The 20,324-nt window shown below is 39.2% G+C and overlaps 1 protein-coding gene across 1 annotated transcript in view; it reads left to right on the forward strand.

Annotated features, from left to right (window-relative positions):
* SVEP1 (sushi, von Willebrand factor type A, EGF and pentraxin domain containing 1) overlaps positions 1-20,324 on the forward strand; it is a 152,712-nt gene that overhangs the window by 65,737 nt on the left and 66,651 nt on the right. The window contains exons 10-19 of the mRNA XM_079789802.1: positions 2,382-2,489; positions 3,908-4,039; positions 5,089-5,283; positions 6,464-6,585; positions 6,990-7,098; positions 9,050-9,214; positions 9,950-10,183; positions 11,665-11,826; positions 13,489-13,650; positions 16,604-16,765. Coding sequence (XP_079645928.1) covers positions 2,382-2,489; positions 3,908-4,039; positions 5,089-5,283; positions 6,464-6,585; positions 6,990-7,098; positions 9,050-9,214; positions 9,950-10,183; positions 11,665-11,826; positions 13,489-13,650; positions 16,604-16,765 — 1,551 coding nt within the window. The remainder of the gene's footprint in view (positions 1-2,381; positions 2,490-3,907; positions 4,040-5,088; positions 5,284-6,463; positions 6,586-6,989; positions 7,099-9,049; positions 9,215-9,949; positions 10,184-11,664; positions 11,827-13,488; positions 13,651-16,603; positions 16,766-20,324) is intronic.

Raw genomic sequence — 20,324 nt, forward strand, 5'->3', positions numbered from 1 at the left:
TTTGGTAGATATTCAATAGCTACCAAATACCAAGACTTACTACGTGGAGAAGTAGGATGTATAGTCATCTACAATGGTCAAGACCACAGACTCTGAACCCAAACTGTTTGACTCCATATCCAGCTTTTCCACTTAAAGGCAATGTGACCAGTCACATCTCTGTGCCTCAATTTCCTTATCCAAAAAATAGAATTAATAAATATATTACCTCATAGAAACATAGTGAGGTTTTTAATTAGTTAAGTTATATAAATTCCTTGAACTAGTGCCTGACACATTAAGTGCTATATAAATATTAACATTTTGTGACATTTGTCTCTGATATATTTTAATGTGTTTATTTTAAAGCTCAATATATTAAACTTATTTTAAGAGTTCTACATACGTTCTTGAAATAACTAATGTATATTAAACTGGCTTTTTACCCTCGGAATTATAAGTTTTTGGCAAAAGCGGATAAAAAGACTCAAGTAAAACTCAGTCTAATTCATTTCATAATAGTGTTTTTACATTGCCTTTTCAATGTTTTCAACATGAACTTTAGCAGAAACATGGAAAATACATTGGATTTGTGGTTCAAGAGTTTGTGAAGTTTTAATTTTTCACAACAAAGAGTCAGCATGTTGAAAGGTAAAATGTGTAACTCAAGTGTCTAGCTAGACACTAGCTGAATTTTCAAATTAGAAAGAGAGAGAGAAAATGGGAAGGAAGAGGGATCAGGGGAAAGAAAGGGGTTGAGAAAGAGAGAGAAGGAGGGGGAGGCTAGGGGAGAAAGACAGAGCGACAGAGTCAGAGAGAAAATGTTCCAAAGCCTGCCTTTTCTTGTTTACCTCAGTTGACAGGGTGTTGGTGTCTTACTGATAAAGAGAAGAAGCAGGATTGCTTTTGCTTAATGTTCCACAGTCGCCTCACTTGCTTGGGAAGTTGTCTCTCTCTTTTGGAGACAGTGCATCTGCTGTACCTCCCCTTCTATTGACAGTATTTTACTAGTCTGACTGCAAGCATCTTGTACCTCTGATTCAGCTTTAAAATGTGTGGCTAAAATCAGATTTTAGAAAATCTTGTAAATATCAATGTATAATTTCTTTAGGAAAATAACAAATACTGCCAAATTTTTCAATTGAACTATGAATTGACTTGATTCAACAACCTCAAAGTGCACTGACCTCCTATGAGCATCCCTTTACTCTTTTCTTCATTCAACAATGTTTTCTGAGCACCGATTATGGGCCAAGTTCTGTGGAGACCTAACCATGTGCAAAAGAAACTCCATTTCTGATTACCAAAGCTTACAGCCCAGGAGGGTAGTAACCCAAAGCTACAGCTCTGATGAAATGACAAGCATGAAGAAAAGAGAAAAATTGAACATTTATTCATAAGACTTAACTTAAAACGGATATCTATATGTTCTCACAGGTGTAGCTCATTTAATTTTAGAGTATGTGTTTTCATATATTATAGATAAAAATACCCTAGACTTGATGCCTGTAACAGTCTCTCTCAAAGACATGCGATTATGGACATAAGGACATTTCAAATGTGTAAAATAATTAAAATTACCTTCTATCCACCTTCTTTGTTGTTCTTTACTGATACCCTAAAAATCCTACCACATCCAATCAGAGCTTTGAAAACTGGCTCACTCAGGCCACCTCAAACTACTCCTTCAATGTGGATTACAGTGCTCAGCAACACCTATTCGTAGTTCTTGAACTTCTACTGTGGCTTTCACCCCTCTCCACTGTAGCACCTGACTTCCATGTCCACACCACACTCTGTTATTTGTCTTTACCTAGAATTTATCAACCTTAGAACTCTTAGACTCCAGTGTCCAGCTTTGCACGTAATTTCCTTGCATTTCAGCAATATCAAATCCTCACATCTTGCATATTCTGAAACATGACTCAGATCTTTCTACCCAGTGTTCCTTACCTTTAGCCTGTGTTGCCCCTTCCGATAAGAGGAGGATCCTGGGAGTGATCCGAGGGCAATGACTAAGATTGGTCATTTCTCTCCTGCTTATCTGGGAAGGTTCTTATCACTGGCAGGTATATCAGCTTAACTATTGCTGGTGGGACACACAAATTAAATGCCCACCACATCTGTATTACCTTTCATACCACTGTGCTCACGTGATTTTAGTAACCTGGAATTTCTTCTTCAACAGGCAGAGGGCAGTATGCAAGAATCAGCTTTTTCTTTTAATGTTGAGACCAGGGCTAAAACATGCCTCATGAGGAAGGGGGCCCCATGGTCAACCTTGTGTTTAACAAGGTCAGGGTTCCTTGCCAAACACAAGCAGACATCAGTTCTCTCTGGCAACCCCCTCATCATTTTTTAATGTCAACTGTGACTTCTTTCTCTGATTTCATGTTTTTTAGATGTGGAACCACCCAGCATAGACAGGTGCAGATCCCCACCTCCCATCCAGGTCTCCGAGAAGCAGCATCCTGCAACCTGGGATGAGCCTCAGTTCTCAGACAACTCCGGTGAGAGTATAGGCATTTTGTTCTCAGTACGGTAACACGGACATATTTTATTTTTAAAAACTTTCAGAAAACACAAGAGAAATGAAAAGTAAATTATATCTAAGTGGACTGAATAATTATAGAAGGTAATATGTTTTAATGCTAGGACAATTACAAATGTTGGCAAAGTAGGTTTATAGTTGTTTGTGTGGAAACATACATGCAGGTTATGATCATTACAACAGCTTTTTTAGCTCAAAAGAAGGTCACAGTGCAACTGTAAATCTACTTTTGCCCACCCCTGTGTATATAAGTTAACATTATTAATCTAACCTACCCCTGGGGTTTCCCTTCCTTCAATATACAATGGACATTTATTAACCTGTGCTAGGTGTTGTACTTGAAAGGGGATCTAATAAATTTACTCAGTCGCTAAGCTTACTTTGTCCTGAAGGCACAAACTACGCATTGTATTGGTATCTTGAGTGGGATTCTATTCATACTCATTTCTTAAACATTTGACAAAAAAAATTAGAGACGATCACAGGAAAGCCAAAAAATGAGCAAGTACAATTAAATTTCCCTTTTAAGATTTCAGCAAAATCTAGTCAACAATATTAAAAAATGAAAATTAGAATTTTCCATATTCAGATAGACTGACCTTATTCAAGGAAAATCATTTATTAAGCAAGAATGCCTTAACTTAATGAGGTTTTTGAGTCTGCTGTTTCTATGTTATAATATGGACTAGAGGCCCAGTGCATGATTGAATCATGCACGTGTAGGGTCCCCTACACGCTTTTGCTTTCCGCGGTGGAGCTGGGTGCCTGTCCGCTGGTGCACCAGGCCTTTCAGAAGCCTCTGCTCGGCGGAGGCTTCTGAAAGGCCTGGTGCCGGAGCAGAAAGGCACCCAGCTCCCCCACTTTTGATGGTCCACGGCTGCTGAAGGAGGCTACCCTGCTGTTGAGAGGCACAGGGGGAGGGACTCCCGCCCCCTGTGCCTCTCAACGGCCAGATCCGCGGCCTCTGAGGGGGCCTGCCACGGACACCCAGCTGCGCCTCTCAATGGCAGAGTAGCCAGGTGTCCGTGGCAGCCTCTCAACAGCAGGGTAGCCCCCCTCAGTGGCAGCGGATCCGTGCCTCTCAATGGCCGGATAGGCCACCCCGAGTCCCGCCCCCCAGCCTCCTGCCGCCCAATCGTGGGCATAGCAGAGTGATGGTTAATTTACATGTTACTCTATTATTAGATAGGATATTACATCTTTTAATTTCTACTAGTGGTCAAATCAACATAAATTGAATGCCCAACTGGTTCAATCTCTCTATCCCTCTCCCTTCCACTCTCTCTAAAAATCAGAAACTGAAGAGTAAAATAAGGTTGCTAGTGAAGTGAGTGCACACCAGTAACCCCAAAATCGGGTTCCTTCTTTCCTTTCCAGGGGCTGTGTTGGTCATCACCCGAAGTCATACACCAGGAGATCTCTTTCCTCAAGGGGAGACTGTGGTACGGTATACAGCCACTGACCCCTCAGGCAATAAAAGAACATGTGACATTCACATTGTCATAAAAGGTATGCTGTTCCTAAGTCTCCAAAAATCTAGGTGACATTTGATATGTATAATTGCTGTTGTGAAACAAAATAGGCTATAAGAAATAGATTTTTTAAAAATATGTTTTTATTGATTTTTAGAGAGAGTGGAAGGGAGAAGGATAGAGAGATAGAAACATAGATCAGAGAGAAAAATCAATTGGCTGCATCCTGCACTCCATGCCCTCCCCCCCACCCAACTGGGGATCAAGCCTACAACCCGGGCATGTACCCTGACTGGGAATTGAACCAGGGACCTCTTGGTTCATGGGTTGACGCTCACACTGGCCAGGTTATGAGCAGCAGATTTTTAAAGTTAGAATACTGACAGATTTTATTTAGGTTTCTAATTATTATTACTTCACTTCATGATAAACAAAAATATTTTCTTCCAGGGTGATCTTTAATGAACATTTTATTAACATTTTCTCTAAATGTACAAAGTATTGTCATGATCTTATTTTGAATGCTTGAGGAGACAGATTCTGAAAATGTATTTGCCATATAATGTCGTTTTTATTTTTACTAAAGAATGCCAAAAATAACAATCCCAAACCAGAAATACTTTTTGTAAAATATGCACAACTTTTAATTACATGTAGATACAGCTTTTCAACTGTGTCCACCTAGGGATTAAAAGGCAAGCATTGTGCTAATCCAGCGTGGATCAATGGTTGAGTGCTGACCTATGAACAGAATGCCATTAAATTAAGGCATTCGATTCCGGACAGGGCATGTGCCCGGATTGCCGGTTCGATCCCCAGCAGGGGACATGCAGGAGGCAGCCAATCAGTGATTCTCTCTCATTTTTTATGTTTCTATCTCTCTCCCTCTCCCTTCCTCTCTGAAATTAATAAAAATATATTTTTAAAAAAGAAAAGAAAAAGCAAGCATTGCTACAATACCATGCTAAGGCTTTGTGATGAAAGTCCTTCTAGGAATATGGTGGACAGAAGGAATCTTTCTAATAATTCAACTCAGACTCCTGGAATTTGATTTATTTTTCTTCTATCACTGTATTTTTTATACAGGTTCTCCCTGTGAAATTCCATTTACCCCTGTAAATGGGGATTTCATATGTACTCAAGATAGTGCTGGAGTTAACTGCACATTAAGTTGCCTGGAGGGCTATGATTTCACAGAAGGGTCTATGGAGAAGTATTATTGTGCTTATGAAGATGGTATCTGGAAACCACCATATTCCACTGAATGGCCAGACTGTGCTAGTAAGTGTTGATTATTTTTCTGAATTCCTTTAGTATGTGTGTCTGCCGGCTGATTGTGTAGATTTCTATGCATTTAAAGAGGGAAATTGCCTTAATTTTAGGGATTAGGTTTTGTGAGTAGAAAATAGTGCCATGAATTTGACATGTTTGTGGATAAATGTTCATTCATCCATCCATTTAAAGTATTACCCGACCAGAGTACTGCTACAGGACAAGATTCAATTTAAGGCAAAACCATATAGACCTTCTCCTTGTTATTTACCAGAAATATCTGCAGAGACTTGTCAGTATGTTGTTCTTGACTTGTGAAATTGAACGTGAGGTATAATCTTATAGACTGGGGAAGATATAACATTTAAAGAGCCAGGATCTGTGATGGAGTGAGGGAGGTCAGTCGTATATTCCTTAGCTCTGATTTAAATTTAGATCATCTTAAATATGTATTGTTATAAAAACAGCCAACCGAATATCTTTGGTGTAAATAACATTATCTGGAGTGAATATTTGATCCAGTACCATAGATGGAGTTTAAGTGTCCTGGAAAAAGAATAAAAGCTACTTAACTGAGCTGTTTTTCCCCAAATTTGAGAAGTAAGTAGAAGCAGTATCACTTGCCTCTACCATAGACTATCAGAAGGTAGGATTTTAATGGTGATACTATTAGGAGGCCTTATCTCAGAATATTTTGAGGCATCTTGCTGAGTCTAATTTCCCCAAAAGACAAATTTGTCTCTGTGAAATTACACTGTCAACAAAGGTAATTTTGCATAATATTCAGAAAAAATTTTAAATGTCTAGTGGTTGGGAATATAAACATGTATGTTGTAAATTTAAATAAATATGGAATAGAATATCTTTGATCCAGCCATGATTTTTCCCAGGAATATAATGAAAACAATTTTTATTTATTGTTTTTCCTTAAATGGTAGGAAGGTAAAGAATAATTTATCAAAGCAAATTCATCACCTGGTAACTAGGTACAGTGCTTATTTGGCTTGTACTTGGTTTTCAGTGATTAATTAATACCTAAAAACTTTCCTTGATGCTCGTCTCTTGTTTTTATAACAATCCACAAATTATGTTAAGTTTACAATACTAAGTTACGGTTATTCCAGGGAAAGTTAAATCTCTGTTTTGAAAACACTAACCAACTGAAGCTGTTTTCCCCAACATTTTCCAGTAAAACGGTTTGCAAATCATGGGTTCAAGTCCTTTGAGATGCTGTACAAAGCAACTCGTTGTGATGACACGGACCTGTTGAAAAAGTTTTCAGAAGCATTTGAGACGACCCTGGGGAAAATGGTATGTCAGAGTCCTCCTCTATCGTTTGCGATGTTTCAAAGGACGCTGTTGAGCTTTTCAGAGCCTCTCTGGGTCACCTGCAACAGAAATGTCTTGTCCTAATGATTTGCCTCTGCTTTGTGAGCCAAACTTGTTCTTAATATTTAGAATTATTCATGGGTTTTGCACTTATGCAGTGAATTATAAGTAAATCTGTATTTAAAAGTTTTGAATGTTTAGAAAGTGATGTAAACAGAAGAGGCATGAGAATAACCCTGGTGGTTCACAGGGAGTTACAGGAGGGTCAGGAGTGTTTGGGAGAACACGTGGAACTCCAAGCCCCCTCCCTCCTACTGACGGAGGTGTGTAGGCCAAAGCACACGGAGACGTGACTGCTTTTTCTCCTCTTCATTTTCTATTTGCAGGTCCCATCATTTTGTAGTGACGCTGACGACATTGACTGCAGACTGGAGGACCTGACCAAAAAATACTGTCTGGAATATAATTATGACTACGAAAATGGCTTTGCAATTGGTAATTAAATGATTTAGTGTTGGTAGTTTGCAAGACTGATTTGCAAAATTAGAAAATAATTTCAGAAGAGTAGGGCAAACTAGAAAAATGAACTTTAATTAATTTATTCAAGGTATTCTTAAATGCTTGGATAATGTGTTACTGTACTTCGTGATCTTTAGGGATAGATTAAATTTTAGGGATAGGTCAAATAAATTATTCCAAACTCTTAGCCAAAACTCTTCAAGATGATAAAAACTAAGAAAAGTCACATTCAAATATTGATATGATGCTTTAGAAGAGGATAATAGTTACAGAGTTCTAACAGCATTTTTCATATGGCATTCAATTTAAATTGCAAATTTAATTTTAAATAGTTACACTTGTGAAATGTTCAAATTCCTCACTCAGAATATGTTAAGATTCAATCCATTCAAGTCTAATATACCATCAAGTGGATTTTTGATGTTTGCTTCAGGTGGGCTCTGAACAGTTTGTTCCTCTCATTTTTTTTATTGAGATATAATTGTCAAATAACTTTTATTAATGTAATTCCAAAGTATAACTTGTGATTTTTTTTTGTATCTCTTGATTAGCAAAATCATTGTCCTCTCTAATACTTTTTCTTCTTTTTTTATTTCATTTTTATAAAACTCTCCAGAACTTTCAGAGTAATGTTTTCACAAAGTGATAACAAGATAGTGTCATGGTCAATTTAAGTACATGGACTTTATGATATACTACTTGGATCCAGAACCTGGCTCTACCACCTACTAGCTGTGTGGTCTTGAGCAATTTATCACACTATTCTGTGCCTCAGTCTCCTCACCTATAAAATGGGGATATAAGAGTACTGAACTCATAGGGCCGTTGTAAAGATTAAATGAATAAGTTCAAGTGAAGTGCTTAGAAAGTTATTTGAGACAGTATTAATTCACATACAGTAGACATCCTTTTTCTTTCAGATGCTAATCATATTTGTAATGTTATTAGTAATTTAGCATTAAGAGTGATGTTGACTATTGGTTACACTTTTTACATTTAAAAAATATTATTTGTGCATATATGTTTATTGCAAAAAAAAGAAAATGCTAAGAAACAAAGAATGAAATCAAGATAATCCACAATCCCAAAAATAATTCTATTCATATGTTAATATTGATAACCATATGTGTATGTGTATATATCCCCATTCTATGTTATAAACACAAATTTTTAGTTGACATTATATTGAGGACATTTTTATGTCATTAAATATTATGCTTCAATATAATTTAAATGTCCACATTGTTTTTCATTTTTAACTATATGTACAACTCTCAGTGAACATATTGGGCATTACAGTTTTAGAAAGAAAAGTATAAAGTGGCATTGGTAGTGGAGTTGGCAGTAGCACATGTAGAATTACAATGCCTATTCTGTCACACGTGACCAGGTTTCCCATCCCAGATTGTTGAGGTAGGTTGTGAGATACAAGAATATACACGGAGGGAGTCAGCTTTAAGATGGGTGATATTTGTCATCCAAGAGGGATCCAACTGTCAGTTTTCTAGATTCAAACATAGGCAGAGGTACAAGGGATCCTAAGAGACAAGCTTTTCTCCTTGAATGTCTTTACAATAGTCACAAGGTCAGTGTAGTATTTATAACAACACCTTCACAAATCGTAATGTATGAAAGACAGAGGTCCCATAAATATATTAAAATGGTTTAACCTCATAATAACCATGTAATTCAAATTAAAACTAAAATGAGATGCCACTTTTGACCTGTCAGATTAAAAGAGTCAAATAAGAATCCTAATACCCAGGTTGGCAAATATGTAGGTACAAAAGCATACTCACAGATTACCGCATATGGGTAATTTAAGCAGAGGTCAAGGGTCATTGGACTTGTGACTTAACCTTTGAAGCTAAATGCTGATAAAGATGCAACTATAGAAATCATTTGTTTCTCTGCCCCAAATACCCAGGACCAGGTGGTTGGGGTGCAGCTAATCGGCTAGATTACTCTTATGACGACTTCTTGGACTCTGTGCAAGAAACACCTGCAGGTGCTGACAAAGCTCGATCTTCACGGATTAAAAGAAGTGCCCCATTAACTGACCACAAAGTTAAGTTCACTTTTAACATTACAGGTAAGAACAAACAGTCCATTTGAAAAAAAACAATATGTGAAATTCTTGGTTACAGACCTATTCTTTTTTAATCCTCACCCTAGGATTTGTTTTTATTGATTTTAGAGAGAGAGGAAGGGAGAAGAAGAGAGAGAGAGAACCATCAATTGGTTGCCAACCAGGGATCAAACCAATAACCCAAAACCTGGGTATGTGCCCTGATCAGGAATCGAACCCGTGACCTTTCGGTGTACAAGACAACGCTCCAACCAACTGAGCCACACTGGCCAGGGCAAGTTGCAGACCTATTTTTCAAATCTTCTGTTTGTTATTATCAGGAAATGATCCTGGAACTGAAAATTAGGGAGAACATGGTCACCTAAGTCTAATGATATTTTTGCAAATCAGTGTCACAGATGTATGTTATGATTCTGACAGCAACAAACACCCTGCTTTGTTCTCATCTTGGCATGATGAACAAAGGCATGCTTTTAAAAAGCAAGAGCTTATAAGAATTTAATATGCTATAATGAAGAACTCTGAACAAAGGTGGTTCAGATCCAGAATGGGAATGAAGGATTAAAACAAACTGTATAGTTCTTAATATTATCCATGTACTAGTTGTTTTATAGGTAGTGGTAGAGTTTGAGGTTCTTTTCCTGGAATATTTTTAATATACCATTAAAAACTAACTACAAATGGCTTCCTGAAACCCCATGTGCGTGTGTGTTTTATTCTGTGTTGTTTTTATCTCAGCTAGTGTGCCTTTACCTGATGAAAGAAATGACACTATTGAATTGCAAAATCAGCGACGACTCCTTAACACATTGGAGACCATCACAAATCACTTGAAAATGACCCTTGATAAGGAGCCCATGTATTCCTTCCAGCTGGCATCTGAAATACTTGTAGCTGATAGCAATTCCTTAGAAACAGAAAAGGCTTTCCTCTTCTGCAGACCAGGCTCAGTACTCAGAGGGCGGATGTGTGGTAAGACTTTCCCCTGCAATCAAAAATATTTGGTGTATATTGGGTTAAATGATATAGGTAGAGCGGTTTACAACTATAACGGGATATTGAAGTGAAACATGTTTTGCTGTTGTTGTGAGGTTGTTATTACTATTTTGTTTCAAAGGTATAACTGACCACTATTGATTAGGACAAGAAAACTATTTTAATGAGGAACTCAAATATCAGTTTTATCCATAGATCTTTAGACCTCACAGCTTTCAGCAGCAGCTCCAATAATAATAACTAATAGTTTTTTACCACTTCTCTATGCTGGCTGAACAGGATTAAACCTCTCATGTTTAATGTTGTTTAGCAGCTCTGTGAGGTGCCATTATGATTAAGCACACTTTACAGGTGAGAAAACTGAAGCCAGGGAGGCTAAGAACCAGCCCAGTAAGTCTAAACCCATTAAAACAATAGGTGGTGTCGCTAAGATTCCCACTCGGGCAGCCAACACCAAATGCACATGGCACAAAATTAACCACTTTAAAGTGTACAGCTCAATGGTACATTGACAATGTTGCTGAACCATCACCTCTCTCATAATTTCCAAACATTTTCATTACCCCCAAAGGAGACCCCACACCTATTAAGCAGTCACTCCCCATTCTTCTTCCCCCCAGTCCATTAACTTTTAACCCTTGTTCTAGACTACCACAATCTGGATCAATTCCAGCCTGTTTTCCAAATAAGTCACCATCTATAGATAGTGGAATCTCCTCTAACCAATCTCCTTAAACTCAACTGAATCAAATGACATGAGTCTTCTGTTAATCTCTCAGCAGTTGAGGGATCTTGGAAAACCTTCCTCAACAGTTCTTAGTGCTATTCCCAGAACTCAGTTGGGTTTTCCATAGTGAGATCAGTTTGGCCCAACAAAAGCACATTGAAATTGTCATTCTGAGCCTGCTCTCCCCCTCCTCCCCCCCACCTTGTGAGTAAAAAGCAGAAATTGCCAAGAGCAGTGTTCCACATTTCTCGATAAGGTCTTCAGATGACCTGTATCAGCATCACCTGCAGTACTTGTTGAAATGCATCGTGACTTGGGCTCCATCACAGAACTAATGCCTCTGGATCTTTGGGAGCAGGGCCTTAGAATCTGCATTTTAGTAAGTTCCCAGGATATTCTTACACACTTTAACACCTCAGAATCACCTAGGTCCTAGTTTCAAGTGTCCTCCCTATAAGAATACTTCCTTTGCTAGGAGTCTTTCAGTGAGGTTAATGTTCTACTTTGGTCTCAGAAATTCAGAATCACTCCAAGCGTGGCAAATAATAGATCAAATCTTCTAGGAAGTAAGGTCCTAAAATTTGCCTTTTTCCTTGGGGTCATGGCTCTGAGGATGCCTCAGACTTTCCTCCCATTGGCAGTTATTCTTGCAGTCAGAGGCAAGGGTCTACTTAACTCACCCATGCTGTTTTCTACTATATTCAGAGTTTCCTGTTTATTTTCTCTTTAGTCAAATGCCCTGTGGGAACCTATTATTCTCTGAATCGGTATGGCTGTGAAAGCTGCTTGATGGGATCGTATCAAGATGAAGAAGGGCAACTTGAGTGCAAACTCTGCCCAAATGGGACTAACACTGAATATCTCCATTCAAGAAACATCTTGGAATGTAAAGGTAGAGGCTACGTGCACATTTTGAACAGAAGAAGCCTGAATTTTGTCTCCAGATATGGAATCTAAATGGCAAATGGGATTAAATAAGAGCATCACTGAAAGCCGTTGCTTTAATTTTTCTTTCTCTTAATTATAAAATACTAGAGGCCCGGTGCACGGATTCATGCACCAGTGGGGTCCCTTGGCCTGGCCTGCAGGGATCAGGCCAAAACCGGCTCTCCGACATCCCCTGAGGGGTCCCAGATTGCAAGAGGGCACAGGCCAGGCCGAGGGAGCCCACCGGTGCATGATCGGGGCCAGGGAGGGATCATGGGAGGATTCCAGTGCATATCTGGCCCATCTTGCCCAGTCCCAATCATCCGGACCCCAGCAGCAAGCTAACCTATCGGTTGGAGCGTCTGCCCCCTGGTGGCCAGTGCGCATCATAGTCACTGGTTGAACAGTCCAACAGTCGGACACTTAGCATACTAGGCTTTTATTATATAGGATTACCTTAATGTTTCCCATACTTTAAAGGAGTCTATTTATCTTTTCTTTTGAAACATTCTATTGCTCTAAGTTAAACTCCACTCTAAGTCAATAATTTCAATCCACATTCAGTAGCTACCCTGGATGTTTTTATTGAATCTCACTTGAATTGGTAGGAAGGACTTTGATAACACTTAACAATCATTAGGTTGCTTTTCTTGTTAGAACAGCATTTGACTTGATGGGATCCATTCTCCAATTTACTTGGAAATTCATAACTACAGATACATATGCATATATCCTTGCTACTAAATAAGACATTCAATATTTTCAAAATATTTCCTGTTATTCTCAGTGAACATTTTTAAGGAGACATTTTGTTTCATAATTGAAGTTATAGTAAGACACACCTAAAAAAAGGAGTTTGAAAATTGGGCCTCTTTGCTGTTCTTACAAGTGCAGGTGTGGATATACACTGGCAAATATGAACTCCAGAGCAGCGCTGGGTGACGGGAGGTACACGAAACATGCTAGCAGTCCTGAGAGTGAGAGTCATGTGCAGGACAAGGGCAAAGGGAAAGGACAGCACCTGGATGGAGTCAGGGAGTCTAACCCTGACTCCTCTACTACAAAACCACCGTGATGAATTTTAGAATGTTGCTTAACTAGCCTCGCTGGGCCTGGTGCTAAGACTATTTTCTACTTTGTACTCCTCCAGCCCTCCAATGAAGTAGTGTCTGTAGGTAGGAGGTGGGAGGGTCAGCTCTTAACTAGAGCAACAGAGGTGCCAGCTTAGTCATGAGGCTCTAGCCCAATTTGGGGTTTTGTTTCTGTCACTCCAGAGAGCAGTGGACAAGCTGAGAACTTGTACACGAACAGATCCCCCCACGCTAACTTGTTCTCATAACAGTGACTTTCCGAGATACAGATTTTGAACTTCACTCAAAAACTACTTACCGACACCTTCTCCGTGTCAAACACTGTGCTGGGTAATACCGGAAGTAACTGGAAATGAGTTAAAACTTACTACTATACAGAAGCATGAGGAAGACTAAAATACATTGTGTATGCCTGGAGTTCCTGTACTTCATTCTGTCCTCAGTAGATTAAAATGAAGAAAACCCTATCCTACACAGAGCTAGTGTTTTACAGCTTAATGTCATTGGTATTAACCATATTACTTTTTCCTTTTTAGCTCTTTGTAAACAAGGCACCTACTCATCAAATGGGCTGGAGACTTGTGAATCGTGTCCACTGGGCAGTTATCAGCCAGCCGTTGGTGCCAGGAGCTGCCTCTCATGTCCAAAAAACACTTCAACTGTGAAGAGAGGAGCCGTGGACATTTCTGCTTGTGGAGGTTATCAAAGCCTTAGACATTGATATTTCTTCAAACCTACTAGGTTCCATGCAAAACCAAATGTCTACTGTATGAAAAGAATGTAAATAACTGTCCCTTTTATCCAGCCAGCCAATATGAACTATAAACACCGGCAGAATAAGCACTGTGCTAGTGCTGTTAGGAATGCAAAGAAATACGAGACTTGACCCTAAACTCAACAGTGACAAACGTGTGGCTTCCTGAGATGGTAGAAATACATCTCAGCGAGGAACTGTGTTTCCTCATTTATAAAATGAAGTCCTGTCCAATGTTCCTTGAAACTCTAAAAATATATTCTATGGATTATGGCATTTCATTCCCTGCAATGGGAAGATTTTCATGAGCAGTTATCCACTCTGGCTACACACACAAAAATATCAGCACATTTACATCTGTATTTTAAAAATACTGAAGTCCAATCTCTATCCTCAGACATTCTGATTTAATTTGTCTGGTTTTCTTCCTCTTTTTTTTTTTTTAAGTTTCCCCAGGTGATTCTAAAACAACAGGAAAAGTTGAGTACAACACTAATTTTGATTTTCAGGTATTAGCATGGAGGGCTCGTTGAGGCAGTTTCTAATTTAGCGTGTCTAGTGTGGGCCTGCATTTCTAACTGGTTCTGCAGTGAAACTGATTCTATTTGGTCCAGGGAGATCATGTTGAGAGCCACTGGTTTAAATATAAATAAAAAGATTGGAGTTTCAATTTTCAAATAGTTTTAACATCCATATCGAGTACAGATTTCCAGCAGTGTAAAAACTGGAAGACAAAAACAGAAATAAAAGATGAAAATTTAGGATGACTGTGAAAACCAGAAATGAAGTCAAGGCCAGCCTATGTCCAGATATTCCAAAAACTGCAACTACTTTGCAAAATCAATGGAACTGGATTAAAAATAAAAAGGTTTTGTCCTCCCTCTGATACATCAGAACAAAACAAGCATGCCTTTTTAAAAAGTTGCAAAGTGACTTTTTAAAAAATTGTTTATTCTCTTCATTCTCTACATCCTTATTTTAAAACCTACAGTCTGTGGCAATCTAAAAATTAAAAAGCTGTTCCCTTATTAAATAGGTGATATTTTTAAGAAGCCAATCCGCTGGTTTCCCATTTCTCTCAAGCGGTACATGCACACACACACCTTCCACCCTCGTTGCATGCTAGTTATATATACACACATCTCTATTTAATTAGAGACGGTTACTCCTAGAAAGCAACTGCTTAGGTTACGAGGACCTTTGAGTGTAGTAGTGGCCAAGGAAGTGTCCAGCATTGCATCTTGGGAGATAATAGTCCTCATAAGTTGAGTGCCACAGGAAAAACATACTGTAGGTTTTTATATGCTCCATCCATTAAAATTATCTCAGTCTAGTAGGATCACTGTGGATGAGTCTGTTAGACCTGAGGAATGGGGCGAATAGTGTTCATCAATTTAATGTTTCACTGAAGAGTTGAGAATTTAACTAGGATCTAATTGAAACTCATAAACCATGTCTGTTGTGTAATACCAGCTTTGGATTTTTTTTATCTTAATAAAAGTCAAATAAGACTTCACATTATGGTTGAAACAGATCTAATAGAGACTCTTATTTTGTCAGTATACAAACTAGTTTGGGGAGAAAGTCTGCAGTAAAAAATTCTCTCTCCCTTTCTCTAACCACAAAAGCAACTAGGATTTTTACAGTGAAACAAGTTCGCATTTGACAACTTTATTTTTCCTTTAGCTTTCCAAAAAAGCCTTGGGGTTTGTCTAATACCAAATTATTACAATTAAGCAATTATAATTTCCAGAAAGTCTCCAAACTTCTGGTAACTGGCCTATTTCTCCTAATATTCCTAGCACGAGTTTAACCACATTCTGTTTGTCATGAGTGAGAATTGGAAATGACTGAACTCAACACTCTCCTGCGGTGCTGGATAAACACCATTTTACTTTAAAATTAAATTTGTAGGAGTTCTAAAACGGTCCCATATATATTTTCTATTTTTCAGTACATTCTCTTTCCTTTCTCTTATTTTCTTTCTCCCTACCTTCCTTTTTTATTTTTTTCCTTTTTCTTTATTTGCTTTCTTTCTTGATTGATTGATTTTATGGGCATGTTGTACAGTTTACCTTATTTTTTCTAAGATATTACTTTATGCATTCTTTAGTATGCTGAACTTACAATATCTTTCACCAATATAGCAATTATATTTCAGTATATTATTATGTTAAAATAATATTACTTGCTTTATACATTTCATTTTTTATCGTTTCTTAGCCTAGTAAATATTCTTGGTGTGATTACAACAGTCTGAATTTTTTTCATTTTTTAAAATGATTTTTAGCTGAAGGATAAACCCCCCACATATGATTTTTTAGGTGGTGGTGTGTGTACACATGGTCCCTTAGGAGAAGGGACAGGAGGACAACACTTCTTACCCTCATCCTCGAGGAGAAAGTTTAAAGGAGACTCAGAATGGGAGTAGAAAATTTCACATCAGCATTATTTATAATAGCAACCAAATAGAATCAACTTAAATGTCCAATAGTAGATGAAATGTTAGATCAGTGATGGTCTGTCAATGTAATCTTTTTCATTTATTCAAAACCCTGTTATTTAATAATTTGGCAAATGATTTGGGAAATGCTTATTATATAATGTAAAATAGAAAAATCAGAATATAATATATGGCCAATTCTAATTTTTATTGAGTTAATACCATTCAACACATAACAGATTGACATAAATACAATAACTCCCTAGTGTATTGTTAAAGACAGGAAGGAAAAACAAAACATTTATTTGGGTGATAGAATTGTCTGGGCAGTAAATATACACAAGAAAATGTATTAGCAATTCAATGGCTTTCTTACAACCAAAGGTTAAAGCATTTCTTTTCAATATAGGCAGTGTTACTTCACTGCACAAATGGTTTGTTTTTACCTTTACAGTACCTTGTCCACTAGGAGAATTCTCTCGCTCTGGGTTAATGCCCTGTCATCCTTGTCCTCAAGACTACTACCAACCAGATGCAGGGAAGTCCTTCTGCTTGGCTTGTCCCTTTTACGGAACTACAACCTTCGCTGGTGCCACATCCATCACAGATTGCTCCAGTAAGATCCTCTATTTTATTTCTACACTAGAAGCCCGGTGCACGAAATTCGTGCACGGCGGGGGGTTGTCCCTAAGCCCAGCCTGTACCCTCTCCAATCTGGGACTCCTGGAGGGATGTCCGACTGCCCGTTTAGGCCCGATCCTGGTGGGATCGGGCCTAAACGGGCAGTCGGACATCCCTCTCACAATCCAGGACTGCTGGCTCCCAACTGCTTGCCTGCCTGCCTTCCTGATTGCCCCTAACCGCTTCTGCCTGCCAGCCTGATCACCCCCTAACCACTCCGCTGCCAGCCTGGTTGATGCTTAACTGCTCCCCTGCCAGCCTGTTTGCCCCCAACTTCCCTCCTCTGCCAGCCTGGTCACCCCTAACTGCCCTCTCCTGCAGGGTTGATCACCTCCAACTGCCCTCCCTTGCAAGCCTCGTCCCTCTCAACTGCCCTCCCTTGCAGGCCTGGTCCCTCACAACTGCCCTCCCTTGCAGGCCGGGTGCCTCCCAACTGCCCTCTCCTGCTGGCCATCTTGTGGTGGCCATCTTGTGTCCACATGGGGGCAGGATCTTTGACCACATGGGGGCAGCTATATTGTGTGTTGCAGTGATGATCAATCTGTATATTACTCTTTTATCAGATAGGATAGAGGCCTGGTGCACGGGTGGGGGCCAGCTGGTTTGCCCTGAAGGGTGTCACAGATAAGGGTGGGGGTTCCCTTGGGGTGTGGGGTGGCCTGAGCGAGGGGCCTGTGGTGATTTGCAGGCTGGCCACGCCTCCTGGCAACCCAAGGGGAGGCCCTGGTATCTGGAATTTATTTTCTTTCTACAATTGAAACTTTGTAGCCTGGGGCGGCAGCCATTTCTGGGGCGGCAGCCATTTCTGTGGCAGTTAATTCACCTTCTACAATTGAAACTTTGTAGCCTTAAGCGGGTGAGCCCGGCCAGGGTGTGCAGAAAGCTTTGCTTCCCCTGTTGCCGCCGGCAACCCTGGCCTGCTCTCTGAAGCTCCATTCTGCCGCCATTTGTTTCAATTTGTTTACCTTCTACAATTGAAACTTTGTAGCTTGAGTGGAGGCTTAGGCCTGCAACGGCTATGGAAAGCTTGGCTTGCTCTGTTACCTGGGAAACCTTGCTCTCTGTGGCTGTAGCCATCTTGGATTGGGGTTAATTTGCATACTCGCCCTGATTGGCTGATGGGTGTGGCTTGGCTGGTGGGCGTGGCTTATGTAGCGGAATGATGGTTAATTTGCATATTACCATTTTATTAGAGAGGATAATCCTGTGTCAGGGATTTTTTTTTTCCCAATTTTTTTATTAAGGTATTATATGTGTACATATCTTACCATTGCCCTCCCCACACCCCACTCCCATATATGCCCCCACCCCCCAGAGTTTTGCATCCATTGGTTATGCTTATATGCATGCATACAAGTCCTTTGATTGATCTCTTATCTCCCCCACCTCTCCCTAACCTTCCCCTTATAATTTGACAGTCTGTTTGATGCTTTACTGTCTCTGTATCTAACTTTTTGTTCAAGTTTATAATGTTCTTTATTATCCATAAATGAGTGAGATCATGTGGTATTTTTCTTTCATTGACTGACTTATTTCACTTAACATAATGTTCTCCAATTCCTCCCAGGTTGCTGCAAATGATGAGAATTCCTTCTTTTTTATGGCAGCATAGTATTCCATTGTGTAGATGTACCACAGTTTTCTGATCCAGTCATCTGCTGACGGGCACCTAGGCTGTTTCCAAATCTTAGCTATGGTGAATTGTGCTGCTATGAACATAGGGGTGCATATATCCTTTCTAATTGGTGTTTCTAGTTTCTTCGGATATATTCCCAGGAGTGGAATTACTGGGTCAAATGGGAATTCCATTTTCAGTTTTTTGAGGAAACTCCATACTGTTCTCCACAGTGGCTGCACCAGTCTGCAATCCCACCAGCAGTGCACGAGGGTTCCTTTTTCCCCGCATCCTCGCCAACACTTGTCGTTTGTTGATTTGTTGATGATAGCCATTCTGACAGGTGTGAGATGGTACCGCAGTGTTGTTTTGATTTGCATCTCTCGGATAATTAGTGACGTTGAGCATGTTTTCATGTGTCTCTTGGCCTTCCTTCTGTCTTCTTTTGAAAAGATTCTATTTAGGTCTGTTGCCCATTTTTTTATTGGATCATGTATCTTCCTTTTATTAAGTTGTATAAGCTGCCTGTAGATGTTGGAGATTAAACCTTTATCAGTGATGCCATTTGCAAATATGTTCTCCCATGCAGTGGGCCTTCTTGTTGTTTTGTTGATGGTTTCTTTTGCTGTGAAAAAGCTTTTTATTTTCATGTAGTCCCATTTGTTAATTTTCTCTTTAGCTTCCATTGCCCTAGGGGCAGTGTCAGTGAAGAATTTCTTTTGGCATATGTCTGACATTTTGCTGCCTGTGGATTGCTCTAGTATTTTTATGGTTTCCCGTCTTATGTTTAAGTCCTGTATCCATTTTGAGTTTATTTTTGTGTATGGCGTAAGTTGGTGATCAAGCTTCATTTTTTTGCATGTATCTGTCCAATTTTCCCAACACCATTTATTGAAGAGACTATCTTTATTCCATTGTATGTTCATGCCTCCTTTGTCAAATATTAATTGAGCATAGTGGTTTGGGTCAATATCTGGATTCTCTATTCTGTTCCATTGATCTATGTGTCTGTTCTTGTGCCAGTACCAGGCTGTTTTGAGAACAGTGGCTTTGTAATACAGCTTGAAATCTGGTATTGAGATCCCTCCTACTTTATTCTTCTTTCTCAGGATTGCTGTGGCTATTCGGGGTCTTTTTTTATTCCAGATGAATTTTTGGAGAGTTCTTTCAAGGTCTGTGAAATATGCCGTTGGTATTTTAATGGGGAGTGCATTGAATCTATAGATTGCTTTGGGTAGTATGGACATTTTAATGACGTTGATTCTACCAATCCATGAACATGGTATGTTCTTCCATCTGTTTACGTCTTCCTCTATCTCTTTTTTCAGTGTCCTGTAGTTTTCCGTGTATAGGTCTTTTACCTCCTTAGTTAAGTTTATTCCTAGGTATCTTAATTTTTTTGGTGCGATGGTAAATGGGATTGCCTTTTTAGTCTCTCTGTCTGTAAGTTCACTATTGGTGTATAGAAAGGCCATAGATTTCTTGGCGTTAATTTTGTATCCTGCTACATTGCCGAATTCATTTATTAAGTCTATTAGTTTTTTGACGGAGTCTTTCGGATTTTTTATGTACAATATCATGTCGTCTGCAAATAAAGACAGCTTTACTTGTTCTTTTCCAATTTGGATGCCTTTTATTTCTTCTTCTTGTCTAATTGCAATGGCTAATACTTCCAGTACTATGTCAAACAGGAGTGGTGAGAGTGGGCATCCCTGTCTTGTTCCTGTTCTTAGGGGAAATGTTTTTAGTTTTTGTCCATTGAGTATGATGTTTGCTGTGGGTTTATCATATATAGCTTTTATTATGTTGAGGTATGAGCCATCTATTCCCACCTTGTTGAGAGTTTTTATCAAGAAAGGGTGTTGGATTTTGTCAAATG

The sequence above is a fragment of the Cnephaeus nilssonii genome (assembly GCF_951640355.1).
Source record: "Cnephaeus nilssonii genome assembly, chromosome: 14".
NCBI lineage: Eukaryota > Metazoa > Chordata > Mammalia > Chiroptera > Vespertilionidae > Cnephaeus > Cnephaeus nilssonii.